The sequence below is a fragment of the Neomonachus schauinslandi genome, chromosome 1 (assembly GCF_002201575.2).
Source record: "Neomonachus schauinslandi chromosome 1, ASM220157v2, whole genome shotgun sequence".
In the NCBI taxonomy this organism is placed as follows: Eukaryota; Metazoa; Chordata; class Mammalia; order Carnivora; family Phocidae; genus Neomonachus; species Neomonachus schauinslandi.
Genome location: NC_058403.1, coordinates 44,429,058 through 44,443,965, shown reverse-complemented (window position 1 = coordinate 44,443,965; position 14,908 = coordinate 44,429,058). Strand labels below are relative to the sequence as shown.

The 14,908-nt window shown below is 35.3% G+C and overlaps 1 protein-coding gene across 1 annotated transcript in view; it reads right to left on the bottom strand.

Moving 5' to 3' along the window:
* Positions 1–6,703: 6,703 nt before the first annotated feature.
* EPHA6 (EPH receptor A6) overlaps positions 6,704–14,908 on the bottom strand; it is an 827,849-nt gene continuing 819,644 nt past the window's right edge. The window contains exons 17-18 of the mRNA XM_021687948.1: positions 8,044–8,193; positions 6,704–6,818 (exon numbers count right to left, since the gene is read on the bottom strand). Coding sequence (XP_021543623.1) covers positions 6,704–6,818; positions 8,044–8,193 — 265 coding nt within the window. The remainder of the gene's footprint in view (positions 6,819–8,043; positions 8,194–14,908) is intronic.

Genomic DNA, 14,908 nt, shown 5'->3' with positions numbered 1-14,908 from the left:
CTCATGGAAATATTTGCATCAATATTGCTTGCATGTAAGCTCATATTTAAGTTATGAAAACAGGACATCTATTTTCAAAGTTAATGCCTAAAAATAAAATTTGGATATATGAAAAATGAAGGTTCTCATACCTTGAATTTTTCTTTATGATAATATATCATTTTGGAATAAAGACAGTTTTCCCTTCAATGAGGGCTAATGAGCTAGAGACTGGGCTAACTAAATAGGAATCCTGAAGTAGGCTGTTCTTTCATTATTTTGTAGAACACTCTAAAGTTATATCTCAGTTTTTCTGATTTATTATTTGAGTTGATAACTTATTATCTTAACCAAAAGTGAGTTTATTGTAACAAAATAGATATCCAGAGGTTAAAAATAATGGAGAACATGGGTAAGGAAAGAGCTTTACTTGAGAGAAGATTTTTCACTGAGTTTGATACCTTTCTAATTTGCAACTCCCAGGAAATTATGTTGTTAATCTGTACTTCATTTTCTAATCGAAAGTCAGAACCACTTCTTTATATTACATTTAAGAGCTCTTTCATCCTCATCTGTCAGGTAATTTTTCTGTAATGCCTTTGGATGAATTAGGTATGTATATAATTAGGTATGTCTAAGGATAGTGGAATTCTTCTTTGAGATTTTTCCTTTTAAATGAAACAAAAGTTCTCTTAATGATGTAGAGATCTGGTACTGTAGTTAACCAGTATGGAAACTCAAGTGAGAACCTTTCTTTGTTTTGTTTAGAAAAAAACTACTTTCAATGGTAAAGTGCAAAAATATAACACAACGGAGGTGACTTGGTATCATTAAGAGATACACAAAACTTTGTATTTGCCAGATTTTTTTTAAAAGATGAAGTTTATATTCTTTTAATAGTGCTTTGCTACCCTTAGTAAATGAAGTTTTCTTCATATTATTTTTTGTTTCATTTTTAAAATTAATTTTGAATCAACACTGATAAACTAAAGGTAGACTTTCAAATCTATTTTAAAATCCTTAAAAAGCAAATGCCAACCAACCAATTTTTGTTTCGAATCAAAAACAAAGAACCCAGGGTGCCTGGGTGGCTCGGTTGGTTAAGCGACTGCCTTTGGCTCAGGTCATGATCCTGGAGTCCCGCGATCGAGTCCCGCATCGGGCTCCCTGCTCGGCAGGGAGTCTGCTTCTCCCTCTGACCCTCCTCCCTCTCATGCTCTCTGTCTCTCATTCTCTCTCTCTCAAATAAATAAATAAAATCTTTAAAAACAAAACAAAACAAAGAACCCAAATCTTTTTTTTTTTTTTTAAAGTAGGCTCCATGCCTAACATGGAGCCCAACATGGGGTTTGAACTCACGACCTGAGATCAAGACCTGAGCTAAGATCAAGAGTCGGACACTTAACCGACTGAGCCACCCAGGTGCCCCCCACGTTTTTCAATTAAGATGTAAACATCCTTTTTTATACATTTATATAAATCCATCACTAATGTGAAATTCAAATCTAATTATTAGTCAGAAGAAAGAGGATTAAAGTTATATTTTGATGACCTGTATCTTCTGGATCTGTTGACCTTTTTTCCCTGGAAATGTCACACCCCCTATAACATACAAAATTTATTTTTATCCTGTGAAATCTTTGAAATATCTGCCTAATATTTTGTTTTTTAAGGAAACAGTAAGAGGAAGAGGGGTATTTATGTCTCTGCAACTTAAGATTTTTCCTTTCCTTTATTTCATTTAGTAATATGTTAGATCTAGGCATGAGTAATCATCTCTTTCCCTTGTTAAATGTATCATGTTTGAAAGAATTTTATGCAGCTATTGCAGGTTCATAATTATTAGTACGTTTACTAAAACCAGTGAATTGGCTTGGGCAAGAGATTATTCCAGAGTTGTTTTGAAAAAAGGCTGATGTTTTCTAATTGGAGGCACCTTTGAGGTAGTGAATCTACACATGAACTGAAAAGTTTGCCACTGGACAGGAAAAATCTGTGATTCCTAAGGAGATTGTCTTAGGAGAATCCTGCAAGCGTGCTCCTTTCTGCTAGGGGAAGTGTGGGGTGTTGTATGAGAATTTGAGGTACAAAATAAATTTCTCTCCATAAAGATTGCAAACCCAATCCACACTGGACAAGGCTTTATTAATTTATTTAATATATTTTTGTTCTATGGAAAGAGCTGGCCCTTAGTGACTTGGCAATCACAGCAAGCAAGCATAGCAAATAGGCTCCAACCTCTAAGTTTTAAGCTTGAGAGTTGTTTTGAAGGTAAGGACAGTACAGCCAAACTCATCTTTGCCATAAAAATCTTATGTGTGTAGGAGACACTTCATAGATATTTGTTAAATTGAACTAAATAAAGTTTATACTGTCTTTACTGAACATTATAAAGATTGAAAGTTGCTGAAAATGTTAAGCATAAAAACCGACGTTAGGTGACTCCAGTGCCTGGTGTCCTAATGAAAGAATAACATCAATTTGACTCAGTGTACTCATCTACCTTTTGGAGTCTCCATATAAAAAGCATCAAAATATTTTCGGATTGAACATGAAGTGATATGAGTCTTTTCTACTAAATGGAATCTGAGCTTGGAAAAGTTAAGGTGATAATATTAAAAGATGTGATATATTTGCTTCTAGTCTCTGTTACATAAACACATGTACACCAACTGTGAACTGATAACAGTTTTTGATTCTTAAAATACAAAATTTTTAAATTAATAATAAATTTCCTTATCTGAAGCTATAGAAAAGGATCATCATCATCCATTTTGAAATTACTTTCCAAAGCACTTAATTTCCAGTTAATAAAAACCAAAGTACATTCCCTCTCTGTGAGTGCAAATGCTCCCATTTATGTGGTGGGACCCAAAATACTAATGTATGACTTCTGCAACATTCCCTTCTTCCCTCCATCTTTAGCCTCTTCTAAGGAGAGTAGTAAGATCTTTTTTGGATTTTCTGTGCTTTCTTTTGCTGATAAGGATCAGGGTGGAGTGGTAGAAGCTGAGAAAGGAAAAGAGATGGGATGGAGGAATAAAGAGAGAAGAACAGAGGGGGTTGAGGAAGGAAATTTTAGAAAATTTAATGAAGGAACAGAAAAAAGAAACCTAATGTTGGTGAAAATTTTGGGATAATGATTTATAAAGTAGAAATTTGGTAGGGAAAGATATAAAAAATGGATTTTTTAAGCAATGTGGTTGAGATTAATTCTTCACCACCTCTTCAGAAGAACTTCTGTAAAGACTTTGCTTTTCAAGAATTGAATTTCGATTTGTTTTCCCTTTGAGGGCTAAGATAGGTCTTAGAACTGTAGTTAAAAGGCTGTTAAAAAAAAAAAGCTGTTTTATTTGGTGATAGCTGGGTAGATTTTAAAGAGTAATGCAGAGTATTAAAGTATACAAATCTTTTTCTATTATGGCATGCGTAACTTTTTTTTTTTTAAAGATTTTATCTATTCATTTGAGACACGGAGATACAGAGAGAGAAGAGAGAAAGCATGAGCAGGGAGAGAGGCAGAGGCAGAGGGAGAAGCAGGCTCCTCGCTGAGCCAGGAGCCCGATGTGGGGCTCGATCCCAGGACCCTGGGATCATGACCTGAGCCGAAGGCAGATGCTTAACCATCTGAGCCACCCAGGCGCCCCAATGGCATGCGTAACTTATTTATCAACGGCTATAAGATAACTCAGTGCAAAAGTGCTGTAATTTTTTATTCCTGTTAAGCCAAGAGCTTTGCAATTTCTGATTGCTTTTTTAATGATTTACATACCTAATCTCTCTTCTTGATTGTGCATTGTTTTTACATTTTTTTCCCAAATATGCCTTATACTATGGGATAATGAGTTGATTATAGACTGGAAACTGGCCACCCAGGAAATAAAATGAAAATGGTTTCTTCAACTGTCTTATCTACAAAATCCAAAAAGCTCCTCAGTAGTATAGATTAGAAAATTTAAAATAAAGCAGGTACATGAATGTATATGCATATTGAAGTTATCAAAAATCATTACTGAAGGCTGTGATTTATGTAAGTTACTAATTTTCTTTCTATAATTAAGTTCTATACTTATGCATATTAAACAGTTTTAATTACTAAATATGTGTACTAGTAAATCTCAAAATATTTCATGTGAAATTTCCAAATAAATTTGGCAATTTAACTGTTAATATTCCTGGATCTTATAACATCCTTGGGATCAGGGATCTGTGGTTGGTAGGTGATTAAGAAATAGATATCCTTAATTTTTTAATGTTTCTGTTTAATCATGCACAAATATTTCAGCCATGTGTGAACGCAACATTTCTGACCATGATGAGGTTCAAAATCACACGTAAGATTATCATGCTTACAGTTCTGAAAAATATAAATGTAATTCTAAAGAAATTTTAAAGAGCATTTGGGGTAAGAGATGAAGGGGAAAGGCAGTTTTATAATACTAGAGGAAGATGTTAGGGAAGAAAAAAAGAAATATAAATTAATCAGTTATAGAAAAAGATCTCTGTACTTTTTTAAGAAAAAAATTCTTAACAGTGAACTTTAATCTTGCACGTACTGAATGCCCATCTCATAGAAGTTTAAATACTTTATAGAATTTATTTCATCAAAGTATACAGATGTTAGTGACAGAGTCCTATGGAAGACCGTAATTATTCTATTCCTTATTTTTCTAAATACTTTTTTGTTGTATTATAAAAATAAATATATGATTAATAAATTTAATCTGTTTTACATCTGTTCTTATTTAATATATATTTGAAGACAGGTAAGTATGGAAATTTTGTATTTCCTCTACATGTATCCAGGTTTGTGTAAATGTATCAAGCAAACAGCAGATAGTGTATGAGTGATGCATGACCATGCATGTGGTGCCTAGAAAATGTTGCTAGCTATTTCTGACACACTTACTTAAAAAGTGATAAATTTCTCACCTTTTTCTTTTTTAGTATACTTTAAGGAATACTTAAAAGACTCGTCCTTCTAGCTCAATACAATTTTTTTTTGAAATGAGAAAAATTAAGCTGTGGTAGACAAAAATCAGGAGATAAATCAGCAAAAGAATGTATGTAGAAGGGTCTAGTCTAATGGGACAATCAACAAATCTTAAAAGAATAAAAGTGAGTCTCCTTTAATACAAGACAGCTGCTATTACCAAAAATTTAGGTAGGAACTGGAGAAGTGGGTTGGGCACCTTTATGTCTTGGATCAAAGAAAAACTGATTTATTAAATAATGATCTTTAGACAACTTGCTCTTTTTAAAATCTCTCTTTCTCAACACATCCTCCCTACTCTTCCAAACCCAGCACAAGAGCCATTCTATACTTTTACAGACGACAGCTGATTTTACAATTGAACTTACTCGTAAAGCAGCACTGTTTTGATAAATTGACTCAGCTTAATTCACTGAAAAATATATTTGCCTTTTTTTGCAGCCTCTGAGACAATTATGACAACACATTTTAGCTGTGTTCACATTTTTACGTTATTGTGTTATGGGCCCAGTTGATACACAATTTATATATATATATATGCTCATGTGTTAGGTCTGTTCATATCCTCTTTGGAACATGCAGTGGCATACTTGTCTCTTGAAAGGTTTGGAAAACAGCTCAGCATGTTCATGTAACTTATTTTTTAGGAACAAAATATAAAGATTCTTAAACTTGCAAAATGCACCAATATCAGACAGTCAGTTAGGTGTGTTTATTTTTTGCGGCACCATATAGCTATCATAAAATTGTGTTTAAATTAAATTAATTACTCTTTTTACATTAAATCTAAGGCGATAATCTTAGATCTTTTATTCAAAGCAATTCTACTGAAAATAACTAATTTTCTCAGTGCTTTGATAACTGCTTTTGGAAACTTGTGAAAGTGAACCAAGGGAATAGACATGGTTTTTATTTCGTGCTTCACTCAATGTAAGCCTTTAGAACACTGGATCCACTCTTGGTCTTTCTGTGGTGATCTTCATAAGGTAGGAGAGAAATATACTATAGTTAGTAAAACTTAGAAGGGAAAAGCCTCTAAACTACCACTTACTATGAAATATGTAGGACACTATAAAGTTACTTTAAAAAAATAGACAAACCCAGCCTTAGAAGATTGAAAAGCACAGTATGTTTCTCCCTTTCCCTCCCTGATAACCCCCTTCTTAGGTGCAGTCACACCTGACAAGAATTCAACAAATGACATCATTGGTTATTTCTGCAAATAATTCTAACAACACCAGGCATCAACAGTTAAATAAAGTAACAATATGATCCATAGAGTTGAATATAATTAAAAATATTCATGTCAGTTTGGAAGCTACTTGATCACAAAACATGAAAGAAAGGTCAACTATTTCTTTTTCATCTACCATCAAACTTTCTAAATACATCATTAAGGAAGCCGCATGTGGGCAAATTCCTTTGGGTTAAATTCGTGAACACTTCGCAAATACTGTTGTACAAAGTTACAAATCCATGCTGAGTTATTTACCATTGTGTAGTGATAATCTGCAGTGGGCCGGGGTTTTATTTGCAGGTTATTCAGAGGAGCTATGAGGCATAATTTTAAAATCCAGGTTGGAAGCATAAACAAAAGGTGCGTGCCCGTAGTCTGAACAGGAGACTGCAGTTTGTGAAGTGATTTTTGGAGAATCAGAAGAAAGGGTAGTAGAGAGGATATCTTTCATTTTAGAAATGCTGAGGCACAAAACACAAGTGCTTGTAGTACTTTCATACATGAAATCCTTTCTCCTGTATGTGCATCATGTGTAAACGTAAAGTCTGTATACTGCTGACTATCCGTCTCTGGTGTCCAATGAGTAGGACTCCAATTCTTCTAATATCACTGTGAGAGAGAGAAAAAGAGATAGAGTTGGGGGTGGGGGGAGAAACATTTAGATCTGGTAAGTATAGGAGATAGGAAATGAAGATTTACATAAGGTAAGTATGTACCATGTCAGATTTGCTTTATGAATTTAACAAAAATTGTATAGCTGGTAAAATGAGAGTTTAAGCAGAGATATAAGTGAACATCAAGACTTTGTTACATTTTTCTTCTCCCTGGTGCCAGATAATGTATCAAGTCTACCTCAAATTTAAGGATACAAAGAAAAATTTCAAATTCAGGTACCAACATAATGTTCAGACATTCCATAGACCTAAAGGGTATACAATTTTTAAAAAGACTTATTTATTTTAGAGAGACAGAGAGAGAAAGAGAGAGGAGGGGCAGAAGGAGAGGGAGAGAATCTCAAGCAGACTCCCTGTTGAGCACAGAGCCCGCCGTGGGGCTCAATCTCACAACCCTGAGATCATGACCTGAGCCAAAATCAAGAGCTAGATGCTTAACCAACTAAGCCACCTAGGTACCCCAGGTATACAATTTAGATAATGATATAACTTTTCAACAGTATTAGCAAAATAATAGAAGGTATAATGTGGACCTATGGTCATTCAATAATCTGAAAAAAATGCCGTTGTATTATGTTGAACTATATGAAATTGCCATCACTATTTCAAAATAATGGGAATTTCATATGATTCAACCAACTAGTTTTAGTATCTACCTTTTAAGCACATGTTGAACATTTTACTGCACCCAGGCAAGGAATAATTCTTGGGACAATGGAAAAATGTCCAACTTTAATAATATAGGGAAAGAGTTCTGAAATTACATGATGATAATGTATGATTACAATTATTACATTTGATGAAAGTAATAGGAATTGATTATGCAAGATTAGTATATGTGAGTCATAAGTAATTTGCCTAGGTAAACTGTGCTGATGTAAAAAGTCTAGGATGTGAATGAGAGTAATATGCATTTCAGAAAGCATTAACAACTTTTTAAAACAGGTATTTGAATTAAACATATTCTTCCAAAGGAAAATAGTTAAAGTGTAATGTCCAATTTCCACTAGAATGATAATCAGAAATGGTGAGGAAAGATGTGGAAATGCCATACTAGCGTTAGGAAATGTAGTTGAATCATGGTGTTCTTGATCCAGTATTTGAATTTGTAACCTCCTGAGTGGACTGCTAAACACAATAATAAACCTAGGACTACTTACTCAATGTTCATTCTTGAAATTAGGTCAAAAGTCGTAAACCCTGCTGCCATGAAGTTATTCTTATATTGCCCCATCTTTATAGAATCCAGCCAGTCACCGACTGTGACAAACAGAGGATATTCCGGAACTTCACAAGGGGATTCTGGCATTCTACAAGAAAAAACCCATGGAGACCATTTAAAAGTCAGATAAAGCAAAAAATACCCAACTTCCTTTTTTTTTTCCTTTTACAATATCCTTACCTCTAATGTTTTCATACTCCATTAAAAAAAAATCTCTAATTTTTCCATTATATTCAAATCAGCTGCTTTTATCTGGTCAGTTTCACTTATCAGTTTACCTTTTTTCTGCTTTTTGCCACTAATTGGGTTTTATACTAGATATATCTTGAGAAAACCCACATCTTGCAAACTGCTGTTTACTTTTTCCTCTTGCATAAAACTGTGTTTTCAAACCTGAGGAATAGCCCAGTCCTAACCCCCAAAGGACGGTAAGTAGCCACAGGCTCTTTACTCTTAGACTTTCTAACCTGCCACTGAATCCTTACCCTTTTGCCTTTTTTATATTTGCTATGATAGTCCCCTCTCCTTTTCACAGAGAATTAACTGGTCAAGCCTCTATTTATTTATTCTCAAACATTCAACAAGAATTTATTATTTATTAAAAAATAATTTCTGCTGTTACAGACAGCCCAAAGCACAGATATTAATATGACATTAAACAAAGCAAAATCAATGCAAGTTTGGGTTAACAAGAAAAAGGAACCCAGCGTTGATGGATCTTAAAGTGAGTGATACAGACATCTGTATTTTTGTTCCTAATATCTAATGCAAAGGGCATTGCAGTTGGGGATATTTTTTGTAGTTTTTTTTTTTTTTTTGAGAGGGCTGGGGTAGGGGAGAGAGGGGCAGAAGGAAAGAGAGAATCCTAAGCAGATTCCACGCCCAGCACAGAGCATGATGTGGGACTCGATCTCACAACCCTGAGATCATGACCTGAGCTGAAATCAAGAGTCAGACACTTAACCAACTGAGCCACCCAGGAGCCCCATATTTTTGTACTTTTAATATAAAAATAATATAAAGGTATTATTTTGGAAAGGCTAGCAGGTGTGTGTGTATTCATTACAAATACATACATATATATGTATGTGTGTATATGTACATATATATATATATATACAGAATAGTTTTATGTAAGTTAAAGACAGAATAAACATGGAAGTAACCTTAGAAGTTATAGTAAAATTAAGTAAGAATTGTGTATTTAACTGATTCTGGCAATAAATTATATTATTCTCCTTATAGAGATATATGAAAATTGTTAAAAATATTTTATATGGTTTTACAAAATACCTGGTAGTAAAAGTGCTTTTATAAGCATGTTATTAGCCCTCTGGGGTAATAAATACATCATTGAAAAATTATTAGGTCTAGAGTTTATATTAAATAGTAGAGCAGTAACCTTTTTTGTTCAGTATTTGAGTCAAATCTATTTTCTTTTTTTTTTTTTCAAGATTTTATTTATTTGACAGAGAGAGATACAGCGAGAGAGGGAACACAAGCAGCGGGAGTGGGAGAGGGAGAAGCAGGCTTCCCGCGGAGCAGGGAGTCCGATGCGGGGCTCAATCCCAGGACCCTGGGATCATGACCCGAGCCGAAGGCAGACGCTTAATGACTGAGCCACCCAGGTGCTCCCTAATCTATTTTCTAAGTAATGAAAAATATTCCCATTAGAAGTGAATCATTGAATTATTTTTATTAGAATATTGAAGATTAATCCAAATTTCATTTAATTTGTTTTTAATTTTTTATAAAATTAAAGAATGGAAGAAGCCATAGAGACTTAACTAGATTCATAGTTTTAACATTCATATTTGGAATGCTTCAACATAATAGTATTTACCATTCATATTTGAACTATTTCAGCTTTAACTAGAAACCAATAGTGTATGAAAACATATGATGAAACCACATGAAATAAAAATTCCTCTGTTATGAAGCAGGATGGAGTATGCATGCTATATAACTCTGGTATTGTTCTGTTAAAAACATATGAGAATGGGAGTTAGGCTGTAAGGTTAGTGGATAAGGTAAAACATAAAAATCTCTAATAATCAAAATTACCCATAAAAATCCTTTAAATTACCCTTAAATCACCTGGCCCTGGGTCTTTAGAAACACAAAAGTCAGAGACATTCAGTGGCCATACAACTTGTACACTGCGCAACTCTTGAAGACTCTGAAAGGGACCCCTTGGAATTTTCAGGACAGAGTCCCCACTAAAGGCCTCGAGTTCATGTCTTTGGTTTTTCTTTGATTGCTACATTGACTTCCCTTTTTCTAAACTGGGGTCTAGTTGAAGATGGAGATGAAGGTGAAGAGAGATAATGAGGAAAAAATAGGGTTTTTTTTGCTTTTAATATATAATTCAAATTTACATAAATTATATGCATGTATCTTGTGACTACATAGTGGTCCATATTGAGTCTGGTAATCCTTAACAGTGGCTTGAATCCTTTTTACTAGTACTCAATTCTGTTACTATATTTCCAATTTGGGAGGCTGTTAAAAGCTACATGCTCTTTTCTTGTACAATAAATTGCAATGCTATTTTGATTGTGGGCTGATTCATTCAAATTAATCATCAGACTGATTGATGATTTGACCCTAACAAAGATTAGTTATGTCCAAAGGTTGAAAACCTATCATAAATACTTTATTATTGCTATATTTGTTGTTTCCTAGAGATGTTCACGTCAATAAGTATTATAAAATAAGCAAAATCTCACATAAAATACAAAAAAATAAAGGAATCCACTGCAAACAGAGTTAAATAGGATTCTTAATTAGAGCATTTCTCCAAGTCTTCACTATTCTAATGTACAATGTGAACATACAAGAGGATTAGCAATAGCTTCTACATTATTTTTCTAAATTATCTGAGCAGTTTCTATAAAACAACTCTATGGTCAACTAATCTTCGACAAGGCAGGAAAGAATGTCCAACGGAAAAAAGACAGTTTCTTCAACAAATGGTGTTGGGAAAATTGGACAGCCACATGCAGAAGAATGAAACTGGACCATTTCCTTACACCACACACAAAAATAGACTCCAAATGGTGGAAAGACCTAAATGTGAGACAGGAGTCCATCAAAATCCTAAAGGAGAACACAGGCAGCAACCTCTTTGACCTCAGCCACAGCAACTTCTTCAGAGGAACATCGCCAAAGGCAAGGGAAGCAAGGGCAAAAATGAATTATTGGGACTTGATCAAGATAAAAAGCTTTTGCACAGCAAAGGAAACTGTCAAGAAAACCAAAAGACAATGGAGAGAATGGCAGAAGATATTTGCAAATGACATATCAGATAAAGGGCTAGTATCTAAAATCTATAAAGAACTTATCAAACTCAACACCCAAAGAACAAATGATCCAATCAAGAAATGGGCAGAAGACATGAACAGACATTTTTCCAAAGAAGACACCAAATGGCCAATAGACCCATGAAAAAGTGCTCAACATTGCTCGGCACCAGGGAAATCCAAATCAAAACCTCAATGAGATACCACCTACCACCAGTCAGAATTTCTAAAATTAACAAGTCAGGAAATGACAGATGTTGGGAGGGATGCGGAGAAAGGGGAACCCTCCTACACTGTTGGTGGGAATGCAAGCTGGTGCAGCCACTCCGGAAAACAGTATGGAGGTTCCTCAAAAAGTTGAAAATAGAGCTACCATATGACCCAGCAATTGCACTACTGGGTATTTACCCCCAAAATATAAATGTATTTGAAGGGGCACGTGCACCCCAATGTTTATAGCAGCCATGTCCACAATAGCCAAACTATGGAAAGAGCCAAGATGTCCATTGACAGATGAATGGATAAAGAAGATGTATATAGGGGCGCCTGGGTGGCTCAGTTGGTTAAGCGACTGCCTTCGGCTCAGGTCATGATCCCAGGGTCCCGGGATCGAGTCCCGCATCGGGCTCCCTGCTCGGCAGGGAGTCTGCTTCTCCCTCTGACCCTCCCCCCTCTCATGCTCTCTCTCTCTCATTCTCTCTCTCAAATAAATAAATAAAATCTTTAAAAAAAAAAAAAAAGAAGATGTATGCACACACACACACACACAATGGAATATTATGCAGCCACCAAAAGGATGAAATCTTGCCATTTGCAATGATGTGGATGGAACTAGAGGGTATTATGCTGAGTGAAATAAGTCAATCAGAGAAAGACATGTATCATATGATCTCACTGAGATGAGGAGTTCTTGATCTCACTGAGATGAGGAATTCTTAACCTCAGGAAACAAACTGAGTTGCTGGAGTGCTGGGGGGTGGGAGGGATGGGGTGGCTGGGTGATAGACACTGGGGAGAGTATGTGCTATGGTGAGTGCTGTGAATTGTGTAAGACTGTTGAATCACAGACCTGTACCTCTGAAACAAATAATATATTAATGTTAAAAAAAAAAAAAAAGAAGATAGCAGGAAGGGAAAAATGAAGGGGGGGAAATCGGAGGGGGAGACGAACCATGAGTAACTATGGACTCTGAGAAATAAACTGAGGGTTCTGGAGGGAAGAGGGTGGGGGGATGGGTTAGCCTGGTGATGGGTATTAAGGAGGGCATGTATTGAATGGAGCACTCGGTGTTATATGCAAACAATGAATCATGGAACACTACATCAAAAACTAATGATGTAATGTATGGTGATTAACATAACATAATAAAATTAAAAAAAAAACATAGTTTAAGAAATACTGCTGTAGTAAATTCACTAAGTTAAAATATCAAAATGACCAGGGTACCCTTATTGCTTTATTAACACAAAGCCACACATGCTGGAAAACTGAATGTCCTATTTTTAAAAAAGCTGGCTCCCATATCTTTAATTACTTGTCAAAGAAGTTTGTTGAGACTGAAAAAGATTAAAAGAATGTATTCAAGTGACTTTCCCTTCATACTCCTATGCCATACTTGAGGCACAGACAGTGTCAGATGACTTCCACTTTCCTCTCCTGAGATAACTCTGGAATAACTCTCGAGCTTTCACAATTTCATATAATCGGTGAGTGGAAATGTAATTTGCTAATTTGTGTCCTTAGTATAGAAAGGTCATGGAAGGACATTCTGTGTATACTAAATGACTTAACTGGCCTATTTCTCTGCTGAAAAGCATTCGCTATTTGCTCCCAGAATGTTTCAATACCATAATTCCCTTTCTCTCCACACATCTTTAATAATCTAGTTACTCTTTGGCCTTTCTATGACTGCATTGGCAGTTGATTTAGTAAGGTCAGGGTCCCTTCATTGTTCATAGCCACTGGGCAATAACTTTTCTTTCACCTTATCTTGTAACGAAGTTGAAAAATGCTGCTATTTTCTGGCTTCCAGGGCTGGGTACCATCACCCTCACATGAATTATCTGGAATATTACCTAATAAACAATAAATGCCCTTTCTTATCAACCATGTACAATGATAAATGCAGTCTGCTATTTGCTGAGCACATAGAAATTTCTATTTGGTGATTAGTGGGAGCTGCCCACCTGAGAAATGTCTTTACAGCAAAATCTGCAGCTCACATTGAAAAAAGTACATATGGTAGAACAGAAGGTCAAGGGTCTACTACTTTCCTCAGAAAAATGAGGAAGGGGTAAAGTTAGGAAATTCTAAATGTATAAATTATGGTCAAGAGGGCTGGAGTATAGGTAGAATAGGTAATGACACAGTTTAAGGTTCAATAAATATATACTTGTAATACATCTAATTACGTAAAAATGAGTAGCAATGATAGAGCCAATACTTTTTTACTCTAATGAGCCCTTTGAGTTCACAATTGTACTAGTCTTTTTCTTTTTTTGGATTCATTAATTTATTTTAGAGAGAGAGCATGCCTGCAGGGGAGGAGCAGAGAGAGAGGCTCCAGCAGACTCTCTGCTGAGTGCTGAGCCCTATGTGGGGCTTGATCCCAGGACCCTGAGATCATGACCTGAGCTGAAACCAAGAGTCGGACGCTTAACTGACTGAGCCACCCAGCTGCCCCAATACTAGTCTTTTAATTTAGAAAGTTCTTATATAGGTAAGCAATAGATACCAAAACTTCCAGGAAAAAGCAAGAAGGTTTTATCCTCAAAAGTTTTCCATGTTTTATATTTATCATGCAAATATATAATAATACATTTATTAAAAATGATTCAAGAAAGGTTATATTTTGAGATACACTATTGCAAAGTAAGATCCCGTTTTAATATGAAGCCATCACATGCTTTTTTTTTTTTAAGATTTTATTTATTTATTTGAGAGAGAGAGAATGAGAGACAGAGAGCAGGAGAGGGAGGAGGGTCAGAGGGAGAAGCAGACTCCCTGCTGAGCAGGGAGCCCGATGTGGGACTCGATCCCGGGACTCCAGGATCATGACCTGAGCCGAAGGCAGTTGCTTAACCAACTGAGCCACCCAGGCGCCCGAAGCCATCACATGCTTAAAGGCTTTTCTCTTATTACGACTCTAACTTAACTTCCCCCCCACCCACAGCTCTTACATTTATATATGGTTAGCAGAACTGCACAGATTAGGTCCATTCTATTTTACATTGCCTATATTTCAGTTATTTATTAATACTTTGCATGTTTTAGTAGTTTTCATAACTATTAATCAAATGAGTGTATAATGTTCTACATATTGATGCTTAATAATTTTAATTTCCTGAAGTTGGGCTCCTAGGTGGCTAGCAACATTCTTTTATTACAGATGACTATGCAATCTTATAGCATGTATCTTTTTGCTTCAGTTGAATTACTTCTTTGGGAAAAATCCATAAGACAGAAGAATTTTTTTAAAAGAGTAAGTTAAAATTCCCTGA